The sequence below is a fragment of the Ursus maritimus genome, unplaced genomic scaffold, assembly GCF_017311325.1.
Source record: "Ursus maritimus isolate PB19 unplaced genomic scaffold, ASM1731132v1 scaffold_6, whole genome shotgun sequence".
In the NCBI taxonomy this organism is placed as follows: domain Eukaryota; kingdom Metazoa; phylum Chordata; class Mammalia; order Carnivora; family Ursidae; genus Ursus; species Ursus maritimus.
Window position 1 is genome coordinate 20112541 of NW_024426774.1, and position 25220 is coordinate 20137760.

Sequence of the window (25220 nt, forward strand, 5' to 3'; positions counted from 1 at the left end):
AATGGTTTATACTATGTGCAATAAAACGAAGGGAAAGGAATAAGTATTTCTAAAAATCAAAGGAAACAGCTTAAGTATGGAGCATCCAGTACTCACCATGTTCGGGGGAAAAAGGAACCTGTAATGGCAAAAAACAAACAGCACTCTGCTGACAGAGGCAGGGAGCTGGCTTACCCTTTGAACACCTGCTGCTGTCCTCGGCCCAGCCCGGCTAGGGTAGCATCTTTAAGTATGGTCTTCAGGCCCTTATCCACAGAGACCTGGGCAATGCCGGCTCCCATCAGCCCCGCACCAAGAATGGCGAGGTGCCTAGAAGGAAGCATGAATGACTTTTGGTAAACTAATCATTTCAGTAAAAGTGGGAGATTGCCCAAGTAATTCAATAAACCAACGAAAGCAGGCACAACAATAAGGTATTTTAAATAATTTTTATCTATAAAATCTGTATCTATAAATAAATTTTATGTATAAAAATCTATATAAAGATTTTATAAATAAGGTATTTTAAATAATTTTAATCTATAAAAAATTTAAATAATTTTTTTTAAAAAACTCATTTTCAAATTTATTTAATTTTTTGAGAGAGAGAGAAAGACCGAGAGCATGCGAGTACTTGAACAGTGTGGGGGCGGGAGAATCTCAAGCAGGCTCCACGCCTATCATGGAGCCCAACACCCGGCTGGATCCCATGACCTGAGCCGAGACCAAGAGTCGGATGCTTAACCGACTGAGCCACCCAGGCTCCCCCTTTTAATTAATTAATTTAGAGAGCTTGTGAGTGGGGCAGAGGGAGAGATTTTCAAAGTTAAAGGCAAAAATCCATTAGGTCTAAAAGAATTGGCCTACACAAGAAGACAGAATTATATCGATCTTCAATCAGGCCTGGAGATCACTGAAAACAAAACGACCTGGTTTATGTTGAAGTCAACATGAGCATTTCTGGTTTCCAAACAAAAGCCAATTTGTAGTGATACGCCCAAAGACTAACCTCTCTTCTGACTACTTATCTGTTAGTGCTTTTACCATTTTCCTGTAAGCTTTCATTTCTCCTGAAATTTGTGCCGTTATTACTCCTTACTTGGATTAGATCCAAATTCTCCTGGATGGTTTCTTTGCTTCCAGACCTTAACCCCCTCCTCACAAATACCTCCATACATGCACATTCCCGCCTTTCCCACCCCCAACTTCTCTTGAACTTGTCAGAACCATCTGGCTCACCCCCACAGTATTCTGGAATGGCTCCGTGTACGTTAGTTTTGTCTCCTCAGTTAAATTCTTAGTATTTTGTGGGCCAGAGATCATATCTGATTATTCTTTTTAGTTTTCCATAGTTATGGAGCAATATGCCATACTCCCATAGTAAATAACTAAAAAAATTTTTTCTAGAACAAAAGCCTAAGTTTATAGCACTATGTAGACCTAAATTACACTTGTAATACTAGGATAAAGTTTCATTCCCAACAATCCTGATTATAATGTTTAAGTATCAGGTTTATGACCTGAAAGGGAAACCTAATTTCAAATCCTGGAAGCATCTATCAAATGTAGCTTCAAATGTATGTAACACATACATTTATATGGTGAGTGGGTTTTGGGTATTTGGGTTTTTTTTTTTTTTTTAAAGATTTATTTATTGGGGCGCCTGGGTGGCTCAGTTGGTTAAGCAGCTGCCTTTGGCTCAGGTCATGATCACCAGGTCCTGGGACTGAGCCCTGCACGGGGCTTCCTGCTCAGGGGGGGGTCTGCCTCTCTCCCTCCCTTCTTCTGCCCCTCCCCACCACTCCTTCTCTCTCTTTCTCTCTGAAATAAAGAAATGAAATCTTAAAAAAAAAAGAGAGAGAGAAAACAAGTAAGGAATTCAAACAGTTATCCAAGGTGAGGGGAAAGAGCCCAGAGACAGAAGTGGAGGAAGCAGGGGCATTACTGGCGGTGCAGAAAGCAGGAAAAAGGCTACCCTTTCTTCAATTCTTCAAGGTTTTTTTTTTTTTTTTAAAGTTTATTTATTTATTTATTTAAGTAATTCGTATACCCAACGTGGGGCTCAAGCTCATGACCATGAGATCAAGAGTCACACACTCTTCCTACTGAGCCAGCCAGGCGCCCCAATTCTTCAAGGTTCTTTAGTAAATCTTCCGTTCATTCTATCCTGCCTTGGATACCCTACAATTACTTCCTTATCTCCTTTTTCCTCATTTATTTCCCAAGTGAGGCCAACTCTTACATCACCCTGTTTTTCTGTCCATTTAGTTGAGTTTCTGATTCAAGGTGATTCTTTCTTATTTGCAAATGCTTATTTAAGGATACTTCATTCATGTTTGGAAGTGTTCTGTTAACAGTTTTCTTCTCTATTGTGGCTGTTTTTGGGGGGAGAATTTTTATAAGCTTAAGTATTTTGATTCTTATTTTATTTCTTTTTATATGAGACTTATATGGATGTTACCTGTGTTTTTTATGTATTTGGTATAATAACACCCCCCCCAGGTGGCATTGCATGCTAGCTGCATATGACAGGAAGAGGTATATGCAGACAGTAGGAGGCTAGAGTGGCTCATCAGGTTTCGTAATTTAAGAGGACTCTCTTCAGTTGCAAAGTGTAGTCTCTTTAATTCATGGCATTTTTTGGTAGGTGAAAGGATGGGGGTTAAGGGGTAGGGTGGGGGAGAGGTAGAAGTTGGTGTGTGTTTTACAGTTTTGTAATTTTGCAGGACTCAATATTTTTCTCTCTTGCTTCCTTTTCTTCCCTGTTTAATAAAGTTTCCCTCTTACATAATTAGAAGTTAGCGGTGTATCTGCCTTCTATTTATGCCATGCATGGGGAATGGGTCCTTGTTTATGTCTGATTTTTGTAGAATGTATGAAGAGATGCCGACTTAGGTGGCCATCTCATTCCAGTGCAGCATGGAAGGGATTAACCTCAGCCACTGAATGCGAGATACTGTCCACCGTGGGGAGAACAAGCGCCACGGACTGGTACTGAGTGCTGCTGACCAACACGTGTGCCGGAGAAGCAGTTACGGTCGTAGCTCATGTTCTATTTGGAAATCAGCTCTCTGGGCTAACATCTGACCCAAATTTCTTACCCGTTTGACTTCCATTTGGATTGTAATCCCATTAAAGGTGAAGGGGATGGAGAAGGTAGTAACATTAGCTGCTCTGAAAGCCCTCACAGTAACTCAGATAGAGCAATGTGTCTCAACCTNGGCATTCCTGACATTTGGGATTAGATTACGGCGATTCTTAGGCTGGTCCCATGCACTGCGGGATGTTTGCCAGCATCCCTGACTTCTGCTCACTAGATGCCAGAAACACCTGTGACAACCGAAAATGTTTCCAGACATCACCAATGATCCCTGGGGGGCAACATTCCCCAGGCTGAGAGCCACTGAGCTAGAAGGTGAATTTAGGGGCATTATGAAAGTTAAAATGCTGAAGAGCTTTTGGACAGCATAGCATTGAAAGGCTAGCTGAAAAGAATGGACATAAAACAGGCAAGTAGAATCTTAAGTGTTTAGGTTGTAAGCTAGAAGGATAAGCCTTTAATAGTCAGAATGAGACTTCATTTTTTTTTAAGGGGGAAGAAGAGTGAGTTCCCAGAGATGGTATCTCAAGTCCCAGGAAGACACAAGATCATTAAACAGTGCATAGTGTGTGTGTTTGGTTTGGGAACAGGGGACATAGCCAGATTTCTAGGGGACATCAGCAGCAAGACAAGAAAGCCTCTGTAGGAGCCATTAGAGAGGTCTGGGGAAAACTCGGCACAGGCAGAACTCTGGAAGCCAAAAAGTTCTTAGTCGGAAAAGGGATCTAACGTGCTCAGGACAGAAGAGGTGCAGGTAAGACGGAAGGTATGAGTTTAGCTCTGGAGTGAAAGCTACAAGGGCTCTCTAGGTGGAGTTTAACTTACTTTGCTTCCTTCTGTGGAGCTCCAAATTTATTTTTCTTACACAGGACTTGACCATGATAAAGTCCTATCAAGGCCTTTGATTCTTTGGTCATTGTAAGCTCTGCAAATTTCTGAAAAGTAAAGGAGAACAGGAAAAGGTAGAACTTCAGAGTCTCGGTGATGGGGGTTCCTTCGGTCGGGTTTCCCTGCAGAACAGAGGTAACACACGCGGAGCCCTGGGTGCTCCGGGGCCCCCGGGGTGTCTTCTCACCGGCAGTACTTTCCAGGATCTGGACACATCTGAGCTCTCAGATTCTCTGCACCAGAGGTAGCAGTAACTAACCGTTTTCATGGAGCTAGAGTGTCGGGGCCAAAAGGGACCTTCACAGTCCTCTCAAACCCCCTCTCATTTTGAAGACTGGGAAGAGGAGGCCCGTGAAGTCACCACACCACCTCAAGTGGCAGAAACACTCTTGCTTTGAAAAGTACCCTAATGCTTACAGAGAGGAAGTCTCAGGTTAGTGGTTAAGAACATGAGATTTAGAGTCTGGGTTTGATAGAACCGGGTTTGAATCCTGCCTCTGCTATTTCCCAGTTGTGAAGCTCTCTTCATCCTTAAAATGGGAAAAACAATACTTATTTTACAGTATTGCTGGAATTAGATGAGAATGCTAGTAAAATGACTAGGGTCTCAAGGTCAGCTATCATCATCATCAAGACTACTAGAATTTACTGGTATGGTTACAAATAGCATTTCAAAGGAAGAATCCCGCTAATAAAGTTGCTTTCATGTCCTAATCGAACATGAAACAATGTTCTACTAATCTTGAGACACTGGATTCTATTCAGTAAACCAGTGATTTTCAAACTGTGGGTAGAGATCCATCAGTGGTCATGAGTTTAGTGGTTTGTGATACGTAGAACAGACAGGAAATACCAAGTACGACATACACAGTAAGGACCACAACCGATTCATGAAACCTGTGCTTCAATTACCTATGTACACGTGTAGCTGGACAGGAGGCCAAAGACTAAAGCAGAGCGCACTGCAATAAGCAACCAGTATAAGAAACGTTTTCTCTTGAACTTGTCCTGACCTCTTGCAATACCTTCTGTCTTATTATCAAAGAGCAGTCATTCTTCAATGATTGCTTAAAACTTAAAAACAACCCACACCACTTCAATCTGCAATACCACCAACTCGTTGGAAAAGTGGGAAGAGGTGATAAGGCTGGTTCATATGCCCCTCTGTGTCCTTTTAGTGGCTACACAACATTTCCTTCCATTCTCTAGTTCACCAAAGAGAGGCCGGCCTTCGAAGTCCTATTGCTAGGCCCTAACGAGGAAGAAACCTATTTTTCTATCAATGTATTCATTTTATCACAACAAAACCAGCCCAACTCCAGAACATAAACATCCCAGTGATTCATTTAGAAAGGATCAGAACTCTGGCCCTGCTCTCCCTAGACCCTCATTACTGAGAGCAAGTTCAAACAGCAGGGACTAAGGTGTTCTTAACATCCACTCACTCACTGAGATTAACCCTAAGAAATAATCATAGGAAGAAAAACATTTGGGTAGGCTTTGGGTACTTTTTCTTTTTTCAGCTTTACACAGAATTTTAGATCTTGATTTTCTTGAATAACAAAAAACGGAAAAGAAAGAACTTTACCTGAGATTCAGAAAGATAGCCAGCATCGCTCCCTTGCTCAATTCCAGTCTTTACCACCTGAAAAACACATAACACTTGTTCGTTGTTGCAAGGGGTGGGCGAGATGCAGACTAACACTGAGTAAAACTGCTAGCTCGTCAGTCTTCAAAGAGAGAGTCAAAAGTCTGGAAGTGGAGTAAGAAAGATGAGAAGACTGAGTGGCTGCTTAAGACTGACTTCAGTCTCCATCTCCGAGGTCACTGCTACAACTAGCATAAAATGGAAGACAATGTCAGAGTGGGAAAAGAAGACCGAGGTCCCACAACTCAAACTCTTACGTCCTTATCCACCTCTAGAGCGCTGTCCCATCAGAGAGAGCTGCTGTCAGTGCTGACCAGGCTGAGAAAAGGTCTCCCCTTCCCTCTTAAATACCTCCCCTCCTGCTGAAATGGTTCTGCCGGCTTCTCTCCGGCTCCAACACAGGCACACCCCCAGAGCTCCACCCTCAGCCCCTTTCTCCCTCCCTGCATTCTTCCTCAGGCCCATCATCTACTCTGTCACGTTACTCATGAACCCTAAATTCAACTTAACGTCTGACGGAAGTCCTATCCTAAGTACAATGGCAAGTATAAAAGACGAAGTGACCCTGTACTCAATCACCATAATATGGGGGGAAGACAAATTTATTAAAAAAAAAAATACCACACCCACAAACAAATCTACATTCTTAATTGTTGTTTGTCTGAACTCCTGTTGCTTGAATTTCCTGAAACATCTAAACTCAGCACTTCTAAAAACTTAACTCATAATCTCTTCTCTTCGGCAAGTCCCTTACTACCTTCACCTTTTTACTCTTCTGTCTCGAGGTCTTATTCAAACGTCAAGTCTGAATTACCAAGATAGCTTCCAACTTCGGGTCTCTACTTTGTCTCTCCTTCTAAACCGTTCTTACTATGACCGTGTTCTCTAAGATCTATATAGGACAAAGGTCAAATTTCCAAACTCATTACTGTCAATCTTCTAAACGCGAGGCTCATTGTGCTCTTTGTACACATTCCACTATCCTACAAAATCTGATCTCATTAAATGTTCCTTGAAGAGCCTCATGCTTTCTAACTTCTGTAACTTTGCTCAGAATGCCCACACTACCTGGTACTACCGTCTCTTCATCTATTCTCTACCCCCTTTCCAGGGCTTAGGTCAAATTCTGTGAGGCTCTTCCCCCCCTCCTTTTTTTTTTTAAGATTTTATTTATTTATTTGACAGAGAGAGAGATAGCCAGCGAGAGAGGGAACATAAGCAGGGGGAGTGGGAGTGGAAGAGGAAGAAGCAGGCTCCCAGAGGAGGAGCCTGATGTGGGGCTCAATCCCAGAAGGCCAGGATCACGCCCTGAGCTGAAGGCAGATGCTTAATGACTGAGCCACCCAGGCGCCCCCTGTGAGGCTCTTCCTAATCTGTCTGGCTTACAGTGACTGTTTCCTCCTCTGTGCATTTAGCCATCTTCCTCTGTCCCAATTATCTGGCAGTGGTCCCATGCTGGCGCCTAATGCCCCTTGCACTACAGTCACCTGTCTCACCACAGATACACATCTCATCTCCCCAGCCCACACTGGAGATGGGTGAGGGAAGGGAATCATGGGTCCTATTTTAGGCACTTTGGTGTCTTTTCCTCAAAATATATTTGTTGGCTGATTTATTCTCCGTATTTGAAGACTTAGATTATACGCTCTCTTGATCTTAGACTTTCCAGACTGAAGACTAAAGAATTTCTAAGTTTTAAAGTCTACCTTTAGACAGAAGTTCTTAACCCTGTGATCATTTTACTTATCTTCCTTGATCTTTTTCAGAACTTCTCCATATCATTACACCTTTTGTATAATTCTGGAAATGGGGAAGTCAATGAGACATTTTAGGTAACTGACAATGGTTTCAACTAAGACCATCCATTTTGTTTCAACTGCCTCTTAATTAATGCCCAATATTTCACTGGCCTTGTTATACTGACATAACATAGCTTTTTTTCTGGTTTGTAACTGGTAGTTTTAAACTCATTATTCCCAAAATATCCTTTGATAAGCCCTCATAGCTAGCTTTATTTTTAGTGAGCACTGTAACAGCAGAATTAAGAACTTCAGTATTGGCAGACACGGTTCAGAACGGCAATAAAGAATACTGCTCCATACAAGGGGAGGAAACAGGAGAAATGAAGGAATATGCGGTGAAGACTCACATCGATTATTTTCAGAGGTGCAGGATAAAGACCTTTGGTCTGTTTTCGTACTTTTTCTTCCACCTTTTTGTAAATCTGTTGCCTGACAAATGGAATACTCATGGCATATGATGTCAATTCTGTAAAAGAAAACGCTTTTAGGTACTTATTGGAAAAAGGCTAGCCTCCCTTGTTAGTTTGTTCGGTAAACTCCATAAAAATGCAATAATTATATCCATCTGAAAGAACTTTTCTTTATTTTGATATACAAAATCCAAATTGCAACCCGAAGCACTTCTACACACACGGTTTAATTAGTTGATAAATGCTAAAGCTGGGTGTTGGGTGCATAGGTGCTTATTACACTATTATTCTTTTGTACTAATGCTTCAAATTTTCCAAAATAAAAAGTTAAAAAAATGGCTGTAACCAACCAGTGTAAGGTTTAGGACTTGATCCTAGAGCAGAGCTGTTGTACTCCTTAAGGATGGCTCTACGCTTGGAGTAAATAATGCATTCACCGCTCTCCCAATTATTTGATAGCAAATAAAATTAAACTCTCTGGAGATAACCTTTGCCTTTGTTCTTTAATAATGATACTCACTTTCTACTAATCCCTTATCTCTCTTTATAGAGATTTTCTTATCGGATAGTCCTTTGGCAAAAGTAACTGCAACTTCTTCTAAGTATTCAATTGTCCGTTCCTCTGGAGGTTTTAAGCCTGGTCCTGTAAAGATGAACACAACAGACTGGAGTGTAAATCACTTTCAGCACAGCTTTACGTCAGACCAGAAACTGGTAGGTGGCAAGTCATGAGCTACGGACTCAAAGAAGAGAAGTAACACTGAGCAAAGGTGCGACAATGTGCTCCTAGATAGAAAACCAGGTCTTAAGTCCTATTAGTCTGGCTTCTATTTCTGTGTAGGATGTAGAATGTCTCATGAGGCCTGTATTCTTGCTGCAAAACTGTGGACCAAAATGAAGAACTTGTAAAATCACACATTTGTAAAGCTATGAGAGAGTGGTGGAAGCAACGAGGACCATACAAACTAAAATTCCAGAGAGGGAAGAGCCTGTCTCAGGTGAACTGATGATTGCTGGATATTTTCTTTTCTGAGGGTAAGTGTTGCTTCTGGGCATGGGCTGAGGGTTAGACTACTTGGCTCAAGCAGAAGGATGCTCCTGGGGGCTAGTGAAATGATCAGTTTTTGGAGGTCACACACAATGATCAGAAGCTAGAAGAAACCAAATGCAAAGCTAGTCTTCCCCATGGAACATTCATGGAATTCTAAGGTGGTATGGCGGTTGGAAGGGCTGGGTCGAAAAGCTAGAGGGGAATCTCTCACAGTGTCAAGATGTTTAGCACAGGGGCGCCTGGGTGGCTCAGATGGTTAAGCGGCTGCCTTCAGCTCAGGTCATGATCCCAGGGTCATGGGATTAGGCCCTGCATCAGGCTCCCTGCTCAGCAGGGAGTCTACTTCTCCCTCTCCCTTTATTGTCCCCCCTGCTTGTACTCTCTCACTCTGTCAAATGAATAAATAAATAAATAAATAAATAAAATCTTAAAAAAAAAAAAAAAGATGTTTAACACACAAAGTACTTCTATGGAGAAAGGAGCATGCCAAAAATATGCAACTCATTTTCTACTTAAGGCATCTGCTCTATATTGAACTTGCTTGAGTCAAGAAACTAAAGAGCTAGGCTCCAAAAATCCAAAAGCTATTTTTACAGGGTTGTGAAAACAGACATCTACCAGGCTCTCAACCAAAAGCCTGGAAGGAGGTGGTGGCTGGGGTTGAAAAGGCAATCCTGTGCAGTCTGGTGGTATGTAGGAAGCAAAATCCCAATAGTGGGAGGAGGCTAAAACAAATAGGTAACCACTATGTCCCTTAAGGCATGTGCCCTATTGTGAAAGTATGTGAAAGAGGATGACAAAGAATTGAGCCCCAGACTTCTGAATGGGGTGAAAGTGCACAGGGCCCACAAAAGCCACAATGAGCCTGTAGGGAGGCCAATGCCACTGGAACTTGTAAAGCAGAATGCTGGAGGGTAGTTGCTCCACGAAAGGAAAGCTCCAGAGATCTATAGAGGGCCCTCTGGCTGAGTACTGCTCTCCACATGCATGAGATGAAAGTACCTGAGGCTTCTTTTCTTAAAGGCATGAAAAGGAGCAAGAAAAAAATGGCCTAAAGACAAGAGGCAAATTGACTGATAAAAACAGATGCAGAAATGAAGACAGAATTAGCAGACACAATGTTAGAAAGGCTATTGTAAATTCACGCCATTCGTTCAAGAAAGTAGAAGAAAACAGAAACATAATGAAGAGAAACTGAATACATAGAAGTGAATTAAAAGTTACTTCTAGATATGAAAAAAATCAACACCTGAAATGAAAAATACACAGGACTGGATAACAGCAGCTTATACACCAAAGAAGAAAAGATCAGGAAATTTAAATACATGGCAACAGAAAATATACAGACTGAAAAAGAAAAACTGCTTAATTTTGGGACAATATCAAGTAATCTAACATATATGAAGTTGGAGTCCCAGAAAAGGGGTGGGGGAGATGGGAAAATATTGGAAGAAATGGCCAAAAAGTTTCCAATTTTTATAAAAACTGCAAGTCCACTATCCAAGAAACTCAATGAATCCCATGCCCAATGAACATTAAAAAACAACAGTAATCACAACAAACCAGGCATGTCATAAACAAATGACTAAGACCAGTAATAAAGGGAAGATCTGAGAGCAGCTGGGGAGGTGAGGGATGAAGGGGAGACACACTACATAAAGAACAAAGAAAAAAATGAGAACAGACTCTCTATCAGAAATTATGCAAGCCACAACTTAGTGTAGACATCTATGAAGTACCGAAAGAAAAATACCAGAAATCTGGAATTCTATAGCCATCAAGAATATCTCTGAAAAATGAAATGGAAATAAAGACTTTGTCAAGCAAATCAAAAGGTGAAAGAATTAACTGCCAGCAGACCTATGCTACAGAGTATGTCAAAGAAGTTCTTCAGGCTGGAGGAAAATCAAACCAGATGGGAACTTGGAGCTATACAAAGAAAGAGCACCCAAAATGGCAAATAATGTGGGTAAATATAAAAGACTCCTTTCTCATTTCTAATCTCTTTAAAAAATAAAGTTTAAAACAAAAATAGCAATATGCTGAGGAATGCTGAATATATTAAGAAATAAAATTTTAACAAGAGCACAAAGAATGGGGAAAAATGAAACTACAGTTGACTCTAAAACAACGCAGCTGACTCCTGAACAACTCTTGGTTAGAGACATTGATGCCATTTGCAGTAGAAAATCTCTGTATAACTTTTGATTCCTGCAAAACTACTAATAGCCTACTATTGACCAGAAGCCTTACCCATAACATAGTTGATTAGCACATATTTTGTATATGTATTATATACTGTATTCTTACAGGAGGAGCACCTGGGTGGCTCTGTCAGTTAAGCGTCTGCCTTTGGCTCAGGTCATGATACCAGGGTCCTGGGATCGAGGCCCACGCTGGGCTCCCCGAGCAGGGAGACTGCTACGCCTTCTCCCTCTGCCCCTCCCCCTGCTTGTGCTCTCTCTCTTCTCAAATAAATAAAATCTTAAAAAAAAAAAAAAGGACATTCATGTACAGTACTGTATAAAAATCTGCATATAAGTGGACCTGCACAGTTCCAACCTATGTTGTGCAAGGGTCAACTGTGTACTCTTAAGTTCTTACCCTATATGTAAAATGATACATCATTTCCAGATAGATCATATGTTAAAGATGTACACTTTAAACCTTAACACAACCATTACAAGGGTAAAGCAAAGTAAAAGCCCAATAGTGAGGGTAAAAAATGACTAATCCAAAGGAAAGGAGGAAGAGAAAAGGAACAAAGAACAGATAAGACAAACAGAAAACAAGCAGCATTAAATGAAGTTGAAATGCTAGAACCGTGTTGGTACGCAGCAGAGGAGGTTGATGAAAGGTTTAAGGAAATTTCAGTGTTAACACGGATTGATCGTGTTGGACCTGCTCAGCCAATGTGGAAGGGTTAGAGGATGTATCTTTCACCATGACTGTAAGAAATCAATGGGAGAAGAGGCCTGGCATCCTTGAAGGGCTCTGGGATTGCTCTTCTCTGTAGGTAAGAAATTACAGTGGGAACTGCTACCATCAACTGGGATTTCTTTTTTTTTTTTTAAGATTTTATTTATTTATTTGACAGCCAGCCAGTGAGAGAGGGAACACAAGCAGGGGGAGTGGGAGAGGAAGAAGCAGGCTCCCAGCAGAGGAGCCCGATGTGGGGCTCGATCCCAGAACGCCGGGATCACGCCCCGAGCCGAAGGCAGACGCTTAACTGCTTAACGACTACGCCACCCAGGCGCCCCTCAACTGGGATTTCTAAATACAATGGGGATAATGGGATCCTAGGGCGGCCAAGGCCAAGTAGCAACACTTTACTGCCAAAGGCAAACTGAGTATGGTTATCATAATGGACAGCGGAACCAAAGTAGTAATCAGAATGGTCTGACTTGCAGAGACTTATAGGACTGGCTAGTTGATCATGGTGTCTCTAGAAAAGAAACAGGAGGGTAGGTCTACTATATTCTTACTTGATCTGTATAAGTGAAAGAATTCTAGTTCTAGTAAATAGAAGTATAACCTAAACCACCAAAGACAGTCATGGCCCCTCAATCAATTCCCAGAAATGAGCCAGTTTACAGACCCAGAACCTCTTGCATTAAAGGGAGGCTGCATCTCCATAAGGGGATTATACTGTTAATCTTTCTCCCAGCCTTCCCCAAAGGGACCCTACTCTATATGGTCATTAACCTTGGGGAAAGGGAAGTATAATAATCAGACTTTGGAGGGGGAGATTACTAGACACTGGCTCTGAACTGACACTAATTTCAGGAGACCCAAAATATCTCTGTGGTCCACCAGTCAGAGTTGGGGCTTATAAAGTCAAGTAATCCATGGAGTTTTAGCTCAGTTCTATCTCACAGTGGGCCTACTGGGTCCCTGAACCCAGCCTGTGGTTATTTCCGGAATGCATAATTGGAATACACATACTCAGCAACTAGCAATATCTCCTTCTTAGCTCCTTGACCTGGGGAGTGAGGGCCATTAAAATGGGAAACGCCAAATGTAAGCCATTAGAACTGCCTCTACTCAGAAGAACAGTAAACCAAAAGTTACACTGATTCCTGGAGGGATTGCAGAGATTAGTGCCACCATCGAGGATTTGAAAGATGGTGATTTCCACTCATTCAACTCGCCTATTTTGCTTGTGCATAAAATAGATGCATCTTTGTAGAACAACAGTGGATTTAAACTTAATCAGGTAGTAAGTGCAATTGCTATTGGTGTTCCAGATGTGGTTCCATTGAGAACAAATCAGCACATCTTTTTCCTGTTATGCACGTACTGATCTAGAAAATGCTTTTTTCCTCAATAGCTCTTAGGGCTACCTGAAGCAATGTCTGCAATATACCGTTACTGTCTTCACCTTAGAGGTATATCAACTCCTCAGCCATATGTCATAATTTAGTCCACAGGGACCTTGATTATCTTTCCCTTCCACAAGATATCATGCTGGTTCATTACATAGATGATATTATGCTGAATGAATCTGGTGAACAGGAAGTACCAACTACTCCAGACATACCCATCTTAGTGAAATTTCTAGGGGTCCAGTGGTGTGGGGCATGTTGACATCCATTCCAAGGTGAAGGATAAGTTGTTGCATCTGGCCCCTCCTGCCACAGAAAAATAGGCACAACACCTAGTGGGTCTCTTTGGATGTTAGAGGCAACATTTCATGTGGGTGTGCTACTCCAGCCCCTTTACTGAGTAACTCGAAGGCCGCTAGTATTGAGTGGGGCCCAGAAAGAAAAGCTATTTGGACCATATGATTCGGATCTGATGGTGCATGAAGTGTCAGTGGTAGACAGAAATGCTGTTTGGAGTCCTTGAGAGGAGGACCCTATAGGCAAATCATAGTACAGACACTTAGGAATTTGGAGGAAAGCCCTACCATTCTCTGTGAATAACTACTCTCCTACTGAGAAACAGCTTTTGGCTTGCTAGTGGGCCTTGGCAGGGACTCACAAAGTTTAATTAATTAACCATGGGTCCTCAGATTACCATGAGACCCGAGCTGCCCATCATGAAATGGTGGTTGTTTGGCCCACTCAGCCAAAAAGTTCACTGTGTGTAACAGCACTCCACTGCATGACCAAATGGGGTCGGTGTACATGAGAGAGGGCTTGAGCAGATCCTAACGGCACAAGTTATATGAGAAAGTGACCAAACTTTCCTTACTCCTCTTTCTCTGTCCCAGTTTGCCCCTATGGCCTCATGGGGGAGTTCCTTATGACCAGATGACTGGGGAAGAGAAAACTCAGGCCTGGTCTGTAGATAGTTCTGTATCAAATGCAGGCGACATCTGACAAGTGCACTGCTGCAGCACTGCAGTCCCCTTCCAGGACTATTAATCCCGATTACCAACTACACTCATTGTACACTGATACCAACTACAATCCTGATTCTCCTACTGAACAACGGGAATAAGGAAAGGTATGTCTTGAATATGACAGATCTCTTAGGGGGTCCTCTTAGTGCTATCATGGCCTGTAATTAGTTAATGGAAAACTACAACAACTCAACTCATGCAGGACTCCTAGTGGCCCAGACCTTCTAGGAATGAAGGTCACCACACTAGGCAAAGAACCACAACCAGCTGAGGTACTTCTTTGCTAGAAATAGGTATAGCTATGGCCACATGACCATTTGTAGAAATTGAGGGGCCCAGCCCCTGGCCAAAAACCTACGTGTGATTTTTCAGGCCCAACCACAGGCAATTAGAAAGACTTTTGCCCAGCAGGCCCCACAAGGAAAGCTGTCCTTCCCACAACAGACCTGGTGTACAGCCAATGCACTGCAGACTTTAACAGGAGTTGCAGTCAATAACTCAGGTATACCCTGCTGGCTATGCTCGTACATGTATTTGCATTCTTACCCCAAGTGCCTCATTCCTGTCTGTTTGGGACCTTCAAAAAAGGTCTACTTAGGTGCCTCTGATGAGGCCTCCTTATTGGGGGAGAAAGAGAAAACCTTAAAGACACTTCTCCTACTCTGACTCAGTACTCTTCCACTCCTAGCTCTTATCATTTTAAACAGTGAAATTACAACCAAAAAGCACACACACACAAAAAAAAATAGAGAAGAATATGGCACTAAATAGGCCATGAAAAGGATACTTGTTGGCTAAATGAGAGCTGAAATAAGAAGGCAGAATGTTACCTTGTTTGACCTCAGCTGGAACGTACGCACTGGGAGATGTGACTTTGTCACCACTCTGTACGTGTCTATTAATGACTACAAAAGCATCATATGTATTATTTTTGGGGTCACAACAAATTTTAGTGAGTAGGTGAATTCGCAGATAAGGAGCTTGCAAATAATAAGGATCAACCATACTCTGATCATAACAGCATTAAACTGGAAATCAGCAACAGAAAGATTCTGAAACATCTGCAAATATTTAGAAATTAAACAACACACTTCCAAATTACACATGGATCACAGAAGAAGTCACGGGAAATCTGAAAATACTCTGACCTTCATGGAAGCGAAAACATAATATTAAAATATGCGGATAAAGCAATGCTAAGAGAGCAACGGACAACTTGAAACGCTTATGTTAGGGAAATAAAGGCTTAAAATCAATGATCTAAGCTTCTACCTTGAGAAACTAGAAAAATTAAAAAACAAATTAAAAATTAAAAAACAAATTAAACCCAAAGCAAGCAGAAATAATGAATAGCTGAAATCAATAAAAAGCAAATAAACAGAGGAAAACCAATGAAACTAAAAAAGATGGTTCTTGATAAATTTCTAGCCAGACTCATCAGGGACAAAACAAAGAAGACAAATTATCATTATCAGGAATGAAAGAGTATAAATGATATCTACCTTTTCAGAGTATAAAGATATTGAAAGAATAATAATAAAGTATTATAAACAATTTCATTGCAACACATTTAGCAAGTTAAATAAAAAGGACAAAATCTTTGAGAAACAAACTACTATAAGCTTGCTCAAAAAAAAAGGGGAACCTGAATAGACCTATATTTATGAAGGAAATAGAATTTATATATAAAAACCTTCCTAACAAAGAAAATTCCAAGTCCATATATGACTTCACTGGTGAATTCTATCAAGTATTTAAAGAAGAAATAATACCAATTCTACACACAATCTTCCAGAAAATAGGAAAACAAAACAAAACAAAACCAAAAATAACACCCCAAAAACCTTTCCAATTCATTTTATGAAGCCAGCATTATTCTGATACTGACACCAAAAAAAGATAGCATAAGAAAATTATCCCTGAGACCATTATCTCTCATGACCAGACATAAAAATCCTTTACAGAATTTTAGCTGATCCTGTCAATTTATACAAAGGATAATACATTATGACCAAGTGGAGTTTATTCCAGGAATGCAAGTCTGGTTCAACAGACAAACTCAATGTAACTGATACTACTAATAGACTAAAAAAGACAAAAACCACACAATCACCTCATTAGATGCAGAAAGAACATTTGACAAAATTCAACATCTATTCTCAGCAAACTATAGATAAAAAGAAATGTCTGCAATCTGATAAGGGCATATATAAAAAAAGCTACAGCTAACACCATACACCCTACAGCATCAGAGTGAATGCTCTTCCCCTAAGATGGGGAACAAGTTAACAATATCTGCTTTCACTACCTCTATCCAATATTGTACTAAAGACCTTAGCCATTGCAGTCAGTCAAGAAAAAAAACAAAAACAAAAAACAAATGCCAACAAGATGGGAAAGGAAAAAACCAAAATGTCTTTATTTATAGACATTACTATTTATATAAAAACTCCTTAGAAATCTATAGGAAAAGTTACTAGAATAAATAAATTTAGCAAGGTCACAGAATACAAGGTCCATGTACAAAAATCAGTTGTATTTATATATGTAAATATATAAATATATTAGTGGTTAATGAGAAAATTAAAGTTAAAAAAGTATAATGTCCTAAAAGTATGAAGTACCGAGGTATAAATTTAACAAACTGTGTGCAAGTTATGCTCAAAGAAAAGTATAAAACACTGCGGAGAGAAATTAAAGATGATCTAAATAAACAGAGTTATACCCTACTCATGATGAAAAGACTCAATATGTTAAAGATGTCAATTCTCCTCAAACTGATACATTGATTCAGGGTGATTCCAATCAGAATCCTCGCATGTACTTTTGTAGTTATGGATGATTATAAAATTTATAGTAAATGCAAATAAACCAGTATAGGCAAAATAAATTTTGAAAGAGAACCAAAATATAAGAGGTCATACTACCTGATTTCAAGATTTACTAAAACATAATAATCAAGACAGTATGATACTGGCTTAAGTAAAGACATATAGATAACTGGAGATAAGAAATCCAGATATAGACTCAAACATATGGAGTCAACTGATTTTTGACCAAGGTGTCAAAGTAGGTCAATGGGGAAAGAAGAGTATTTTCAACAAACTGCGCCAGGACATTGGATATTCATTTGCAACCTCCCCGCCCCCCCAAAAAACTCCATCTACCTCATATCACATACAAAAGTTAACTTGAAATGGATCACAGACAAAAATGGAAGAGCTAAACCACAAAACTTCCAGAAGAAAATATAGGAGAAAATCTTTGCAGTCTTGCTAAGAAAAGATTTCTTAGATACAACAACAACAGCATGACCCATAAAAGAAGATCCTGATACAATGGACTTCACGAAAATTAAGAATTTCTGCATTTAGATAATGAAGACAGGAAGAAAATATTTGCAAATCACAAATCTCACAAAGGATTTGTATTCTGATATAAAGAACTCTGGAAACTCAATAATGAGAAAAACTCAGTCAAACAAAATGGGCAAGACATCTGAACAGACACTTTACCAGAAGATATACAGAAGGCAAATCAACACATGAAAGAAACTTAGTGTCTCTGGTCATTAGGAAAATATAAATTAAAACCACAATGAGATATTACTACGCTTCTATTAAAATTAAAAAGGCTGACCATGCAAAGCAGTTGGCAACCAGAACTCTCATACACTGCTGGTAGGAATGCAAAATGGTATAACCATTTTGAGAAAACAGTTTGACAGTTTCTTAAAAGCCACACACAAATCTTATGATGATCAGCCAATCTACTCTTTGGTTATTTGTCTAGGAGAAATGAAATATATGTAAACACAAAGCCTTGTGGATGAATGCTCATAGCAGCTCTATTCTGAACAGCCACAAACTGGAAACAACTCAAATTTCCGTCATTTGGTGAATGGATAAACAAATTATGATAAATCTATACGATGAAATAACACTCAGCATTAAGAAGGAACAAGCTGTTGATATATGCAACATGGATGAATCTCAAAAGCATTACACTAAAATGAAAGATGACACAAAAAGCTATATACTAGAAATGTTCTATTATAAATGACTGTGGTGGCGGTTACATAGCTTATACACTTGTCAAAACTCAAATTATACATTAAAAATTGGTAAATTTGTTATTACATAATATCTCAAATAACGCTGATTTTTAAGAAACGTAAGAGGGTGATGAACACACAATCTGGAATAGTGGTTTCCTTGGGTGAGGGGAGGCAAAGAAGTTGTATGTAGGGAAGCAGCACATCAGTAGATGTCAACTACTGGTAACATCCTCAGGTTGTTTCATACATGTTTATTGTATTACTAAAACAGACACAAAAACTGAAGAAGGGGTTATCATGAATAATGATACAGGTAATTTAAGAACCAAAAATAAGGACTTGATTCAATTCTGTACTCTTGATGTCCAATTTATAAAATAAAATAGAAGTTGGGGTGATTAATGTTAGAAATGATTTAGTATGAGCTATATTCAGAAAACTTCAGTCTTCAGAATGACTCAATTTCTTGGGAGTTTGAATTTCACTCTAACCAATATTTAAGATATTAACTTTTTAAAAAATAACTTTATAAGGCTCAATTCCGAGGCATGCTGCCACTCACCCAGGGGTTCCACCAATTGGTCAACCAGTCCCATTTTCTTTGCTCTGTCTGCACGAATGTTTCTACCAGTCAACATCATGTCAAAAGCAGCAGGCACACCCACCTAACAAGCAAGCAAGGATCAGAGTACAAGGGGAAAAATATCAGAGTGACAATTACAGTTTACAAATCATTCAACTGAGCAAAATAAATATTTAAATGAGGAAAGTCAAACCAGATTTTTATGCTATTTATCGATCACTTAAATTTTACACACCAGTACACATTAAGGTAACTTTTGGGATTAGACACCTCCAGTTGAAGCAAAAATGTCTGTATCTCTTCTTTTAATTCAATATGTAAGATTTCTGTCTTATGGAATTGATAAGGTAGAGAAATAATTTCATGTTTCCTAAAACTGTGCGTTTATATATTATGTCATTTATATAATACTTAAAATTCCTTTAGTGGAACTAGTGGAGACTGAGAAACCTGACAGTTTTGGCAATGTCTTTATTTAATTTATTTATTTTTAATTAAAAAAAAAGATTTCTTTATTTGAGAGAGAGGGAAAACCCAGGGGGTGGGGGGTGGGGCGGCTGGATCCCTGGACACTGAGACCATGACCTGAGCTGAAATCAAGACCCGGATGCTTAACCAATTGAGCTACCCAGGTGCCCAACGTTTTTAAAAGAATTTTAGGCTTAAAAATAGAACTCAGCTAGAGCTTCTTATGTAAGTACTAGAAGAATGGTTTCTAGCAACATTCAAATACCAACTATTATAAAACAATGAAAGAAACCCAGCAATATTTTCTACACCCATATAGGCTTATGTATTCTTTCAATAAATCCCCTTGACAATTTCTATGAAGGAATGCACACTATTATCAGAAAACACATAAATCTTCCTATTTTTCTGTGCCCAGCTCATATCAACTTCCCTCTAAAGAGTATTTCTGTGAGACTTGTTTTCACTGAGGCATCAATAGTACCTGAAGCTGTAGGGTTCAGTGAGATATTAAGATTGCTCTGCAGCCTCCAGGTCTGACTGTTCTTTTCCTCTCCTTATGAATTCAAAAGCCTGATTGGCCTCTTTTGGTTCTATAGCATACAGCAATGAGATCATACAAACAGGAGAAAGATCTGCCTCTAATATTTATCATGAAATATGACCCATGGATTTGAAAAACTGGTAAGATGGTACTGTGCACAGAAGGAACAAACTGAACTATAAGTTCAAGGGGCACCTGGCTGGTTCATTTGGTAATGCACGCAACTCTTGATCTCGGGGTTGTAAGTTCAAGCCCCACGCTGGGTATAGAGATTACTTAAAAATAAAATCTTAAAAACAAAAACAAAAACCTGTTAAGTTCCAGAAAGGCAAACATATACCTTATTTACCTTTATACTTCTTCAGGGGTTAATAAAAGACCTTGATCAATAATTTTGATCAAGGACTTTGGGTGCCTGGATGGCTCAGTTGGTTAAGCATCCAACTCTTGATTTCAGCTCAGGTCATGATCCCAGGGTCGTGGGATCCAGCCCTACATCAGGCTCTGTGTTCAGCATGGAGTCTGCTTGAGATTGTCTCTCTTTCCTTCTTCCTCTGCCCCTCCCCGTGCTCATGCACATGCTCTCTCTTCTTTAAATAAATAAATAAATAAAATCTTTAAAAAATTAATTTTGACCAAGGAATTTAAAAAAGTGGAATTGAGAAAATAAACATCAATAATAAAATTTGTTACTGGTCCTATATACCCATATTTTATTTTGTTTCTAAATTCTACAATGAATACCCATATTATGCCTTTTGTATCAGAGGAAATAGATCTAAAGAGCACATGATGTAATGAGCACTGGGTGTTATGAAGACTGATGAATCACTGAACTCTACCTCTGAAACTATGTAATACATTATATGTTAACTGAATTTAAATAAATTAAAAAAAGAAACAATATTGCATTTACATTTTTTTTAATCTTATACAGAAAAGTATAGTCATTGTGTCTGTTACTACAAAGTGAGGATCATTTCCCACACTGATTTTTTCAGTTCCTACCCCCCAAAAAACATCTTCTATGAAATACTGATTCAACGCTTAATGTTCCTGTGATTGTATGAAGAACTACAAGAGCATGGGGCGCCTAGGTGGCTCAGTCGGTTAGGTGTCTGCCTTCGGCTCAGGTCATGATCTCAGGGTCCTAGCATGGAGCCCTGCATTGTGCTTCCTGCTTAGCAGGGAGTCTGCTTCTCCCTCTCCCTCTGCCTCCTCCCCCCGCTCATGCTCATGCTCTGTCTCTCTTTCAAATAAATAAAATGGTAAAGAAAAAAAAAAAGAAAAAAAGAATTACAAGAGCAATTCACATTTATTTCTATGATGTTAAGTACCTAAGGCAGTTTTGGTAGACTAAAAATCTAAGATGAATCAGATGTCTTAAAAGAACTATGTCTTCAGTAAAGATGAGCGTAACTTAAATAAGGTTACATTTCTCTTGCTTAACAAAATGGTCTGTGCTCTATTTGAATCTCCAATTTCTATACCATGTATTTTCATGTGTTCTCAAAATAGCAACTTGGTCTAGAAATTGTATGATAGCCAAAACTAGAGAATATATGAAGAAGAGATTTGTTATCCCTGTGAACTTGAATACAATTATGTCCTCTTACCCAGGATGACAATTTTAGCATACTCACCTTTCCCATCCAACTTTCCCTGTCATTTGAACTTTTAAGACTTTTTAAATACTGTAAGAGGAGCTCTCTTTATCACTACAACTTAACTCTTAATCTTTGCTCTAAAAATAAACTGTTTTTTCCCCTGATACAAACCTAAATAAACCAAAGAATGCAAAAATAAAACAAAACAAAACTACAAAAGAATTGAATAAAAAGAATAAATAAAGGGACCTATAGGTACTGAGGTTCTAAAGGTCACAAGGGGGCTTAAACTCACCATTTTGGGCAGTCTTTGTGTGCCTCCTGCTCCTGGCAAGATTCCCAGCAAGACTTCAGGGGTACCTAATACTGTTTTTCTATCTTTGGTTGCTATTCTATATTGGCAGGAAATGGCAAGCTTCAAACAAATAAAAGAAAATCAGAATGTTAGAAAATGTAACTTTATAATATCTTAAGATATGTGAGGGTCTAAAAATTACTTATAAAGCAGGAATGTATTTGATGCTTTCTACAATTTACCTTTCCATCCAGCCTTATTCCATACTTTCCCTCTAATTAACCTTTGCTGGGGTTCTGAATCTCCTTAAAAACCTGATGAAAGCTATGGAAGCTCTAAACAGAAGAACCCACCCACCACTGTACATTGCACGCCAAGTTAAGAAGGCCTGTACCCTACAGAGACCCTCCTTTTCAATCAAGCAGGCCTGGTCACAGTGATCTAATAGGCTTTGCTTACCCTTGTCTTTGCTCATACCATGCCATATGTGAAATGATTCCCCCCCGCCACAATTTTCTGATTAATCAATTTCTGCCCATTTTTTAGGACCAGGCACAGGTTTCTTTAATTAATATATGTGAAAGTGTCTAGCATAGAGCCCAGCATGTGATAAATGCTCATTAAATGTAATTTAAATTCCCCTCTCTTTTTCTACATGCTCCAGTCTAGTAAGCATCTCTTCCCTCAAATCTTACATTATTCACCATCTTTACTGCTCACAAAGCACTTAAACGCATATTATGCTCTGTGTATCTCATCTAGACATAAGCAGCTTAAGAGCACGGATCACACTTCTGAATCTTTGCCTTGCAAATGTGAACCAGGTTTTTGGAATCGAAAGAGACCTTGGAGATCTAATTCAAATCTTCTCAATTTATAAAAATGAAAACATCGCACTTTGGTTTACTTGCTCTGTGCCATGAAATAAGGATTGAAATCCATCCAGAAGTTTGACAACTAAAAAGAAAGCTGATTCTCCTCCAAGAACTCTCTGCAGGCAAAACCACAGCCCACAGGTTTGCAGCTTGTAATTCCCATCAACACGCTGAACAGTGTCTCAGGACTTTAAAAGAAATCTATACCTCAAGTCCTCCGCCTAAGCAGGCGCCACTGATGGCAGCCACAACAGGCTTTGTGGACTTCTCGAGTTTCTCAAACATTCTCTGTCCTTCCTGTGACAATTTTGTTACCTCTTCAGGGGTCTTGCAAGAGGCTATCATGCTGCAGTAAACATGAAAGCAGAGAAGAGAAAAAAAACCAAAGATGACATTATACCCTACTTTGTTCAATACCTCATCCACTGGACCCCTACCCTATTGTCTACCAATATTTGAGAGTGAATCTTCAAATACTCAGAAGTTTAAGAATGGTTTCGCCTCAGACAGCACTAATATCAGCACCATCATCTCTCCATAAAGAGTGTTAGATTTCTGGATCCAGAGAACACGAAACAAAACATGTTGCAAAATTTTATTTTCTATTAAAAAAACCCATTAGATTACAAAGCTCTCCGTACAAGAGAAAACCATCTTCTGGTAAATATTTTCACTATCACATTAACCATTTTCGCTATCAAGTAACTCCCAGATTGAACAGCAGTCAAAACACCAGTGGGAAAAAAAGCTTTCAAGTTGTTTATAGGTCTAATGATTATAAAAGATCTAGTACAGTAATGTACTTAATGTCCTTTAGTTTCAGTTTGTTTCATTTGCTACTTTGTTCTTGAACACATTTAAACTGTGGATTCTGTACGTTTGGCCAAAGATAACTAGTACTTGGCATTTTACATACTGCGAGTTGCTCAGCTAGCCTCACAGAAGCCTCTGGATATAGGAAGCTACTGCCAGGTAGACCACTGTCTCTCTAGGCTCAAATAACTGAGCTAGAAGAAAAAGCACTCGATACAGATAATTTCACTTGTTCTAAAAAATAAACATTAAATATTTATAAATTCCTAATTATTATACATAAACAAAAAAGAGAACACAATGTGGAGCAAGGTTTAAAACTATACAAACACCTTAAGTACAAATTACTAAGCCTATAATGCTGGCTATTGTTGCCTAAGAACAAAGAATAATATAACAAATACTCATATTTTGACGGAATTAACAATTGTTAACATTTTAGCCCACTAAACTAAGATAGCATTTCACCTCCTTATAAATGCTTTAAAGAACTATAAACAAGTTACATATGCATAAATCCTACCATTTAAAAAAAGAAAATATTAGCTGCATCACTAAAGTTCCCTTTGACAGCCTCGTAGAATCCAACCAGCCACTTCATTTACCCTGAAGCACCCATTCTCGAATGTTTGTAGTGTATTCTTCCAGACCAACTACATATTTGTATCTATAGAGAACAAAGAGGCATTTCACATATAATTTTAAAATGTTTACATAAACGACATACTATACAGAATGTTCTACAACTTGCTTTTTTTTTTTTTTAACTTAACATTATGTTTTCGAGCTCTAACATTATAGTGTGGATCCAGTGAATTCCTCTGAACTGTTCTGTAGTATTTTATCATATGAAAGTTCCACAGTCTCATCCATTTTCCCAATGACTGACATTTAATTGCTTGAAATTCTTCATTATTTTAAGCTACATAGGGCTGAACATCTTTATATATGTGTCCTTAAAAACAAAGGGTGGGATTTCTTTAGCATATCTATAGCTAGGCGAGATATCGCTGAATCATATGATACACGCATTTTCAATTTTTTTAAAGGCTGCCAAAATGTTTTCCAAGGTTGCTGTAGCAATGGGCATTCCTACTAGTGATATATTAACCTTCTTATTTCCTCAAGTCCTTGCTAACATGGTATTTTCAAACTTTTAAATATTTGCTAGTCTGTTGGGTTAAAAAAAAAAAACGGCACCTCATTGTTAGTTTAATTTTATAGTATTTTTTATTCTACTGAAATATTCTTAGAACTGCTTTCGACTTCTTTAAGGAAAGGTTAGTCTTATGTGGTTTAAGCAACAAGCCCCTCTTCTTTCAACTTTATTACACTTGTGAAAATAACTTAAAAAAAGAAAACTTTCAGAGAATTTACTTCTACCTTCTTTTAAAAGAAGGAATGATTAGGCCTAAGAAACATACTATGAACCAAGATGAAAGGTGACTTCAAATTTTTGAATACTTACTTGATGTCAGCACCTGCAATAAAGCAGCCTGGCTTCGATGAGATAAGGACAGCACTTCTGATTTGATCACTAGCCCAGATTTCATTCATTACTTCCATGAACTCTGACTGCAGTTCTTTATTTAGCGTATTTACCTGCCAAAGGGAAATACGTATAAACCTAAGGCTTTAAATCTGAAGTATGAGATATGCAAATCACCATGAAATGCTATTTGGATTGCTGGAAATTTGTTTATCCAACAGAAATATACTGTTAGAAGCGAGAAAGAGGGGGAGGAAGAAAAAC

At 39.0% G+C, this 25220-nt stretch overlaps 1 protein-coding gene across 2 annotated transcripts in view; it reads right to left on the bottom strand.

Annotated features, from left to right (window-relative positions):
• Positions 1–25220, bottom strand: part of HADHA (hydroxyacyl-CoA dehydrogenase trifunctional multienzyme complex subunit alpha) — a 47341-nt gene that overhangs the window by 11170 nt on the left and 10951 nt on the right. For both annotated transcript variants that reach the window (XM_008700352.2, XM_008700353.2), the window contains exons 4-12: positions 24936–25069; positions 22862–23000; positions 21780–21899; positions 18845–18947; positions 8348–8470; positions 7765–7883; positions 5556–5612; positions 3905–4014; positions 175–309 (exon numbers count right to left, since the gene is read on the bottom strand). In XM_008700352.2, coding sequence (XP_008698574.2) covers positions 175–309; positions 3905–4014; positions 5556–5612; positions 7765–7883; positions 8348–8470; positions 18845–18947; positions 21780–21899; positions 22862–23000; positions 24936–25069 — 1040 coding nt within the window. The remainder of the gene's footprint in view (positions 1–174; positions 310–3904; positions 4015–5555; positions 5613–7764; positions 7884–8347; positions 8471–18844; positions 18948–21779; positions 21900–22861; positions 23001–24935; positions 25070–25220) is intronic.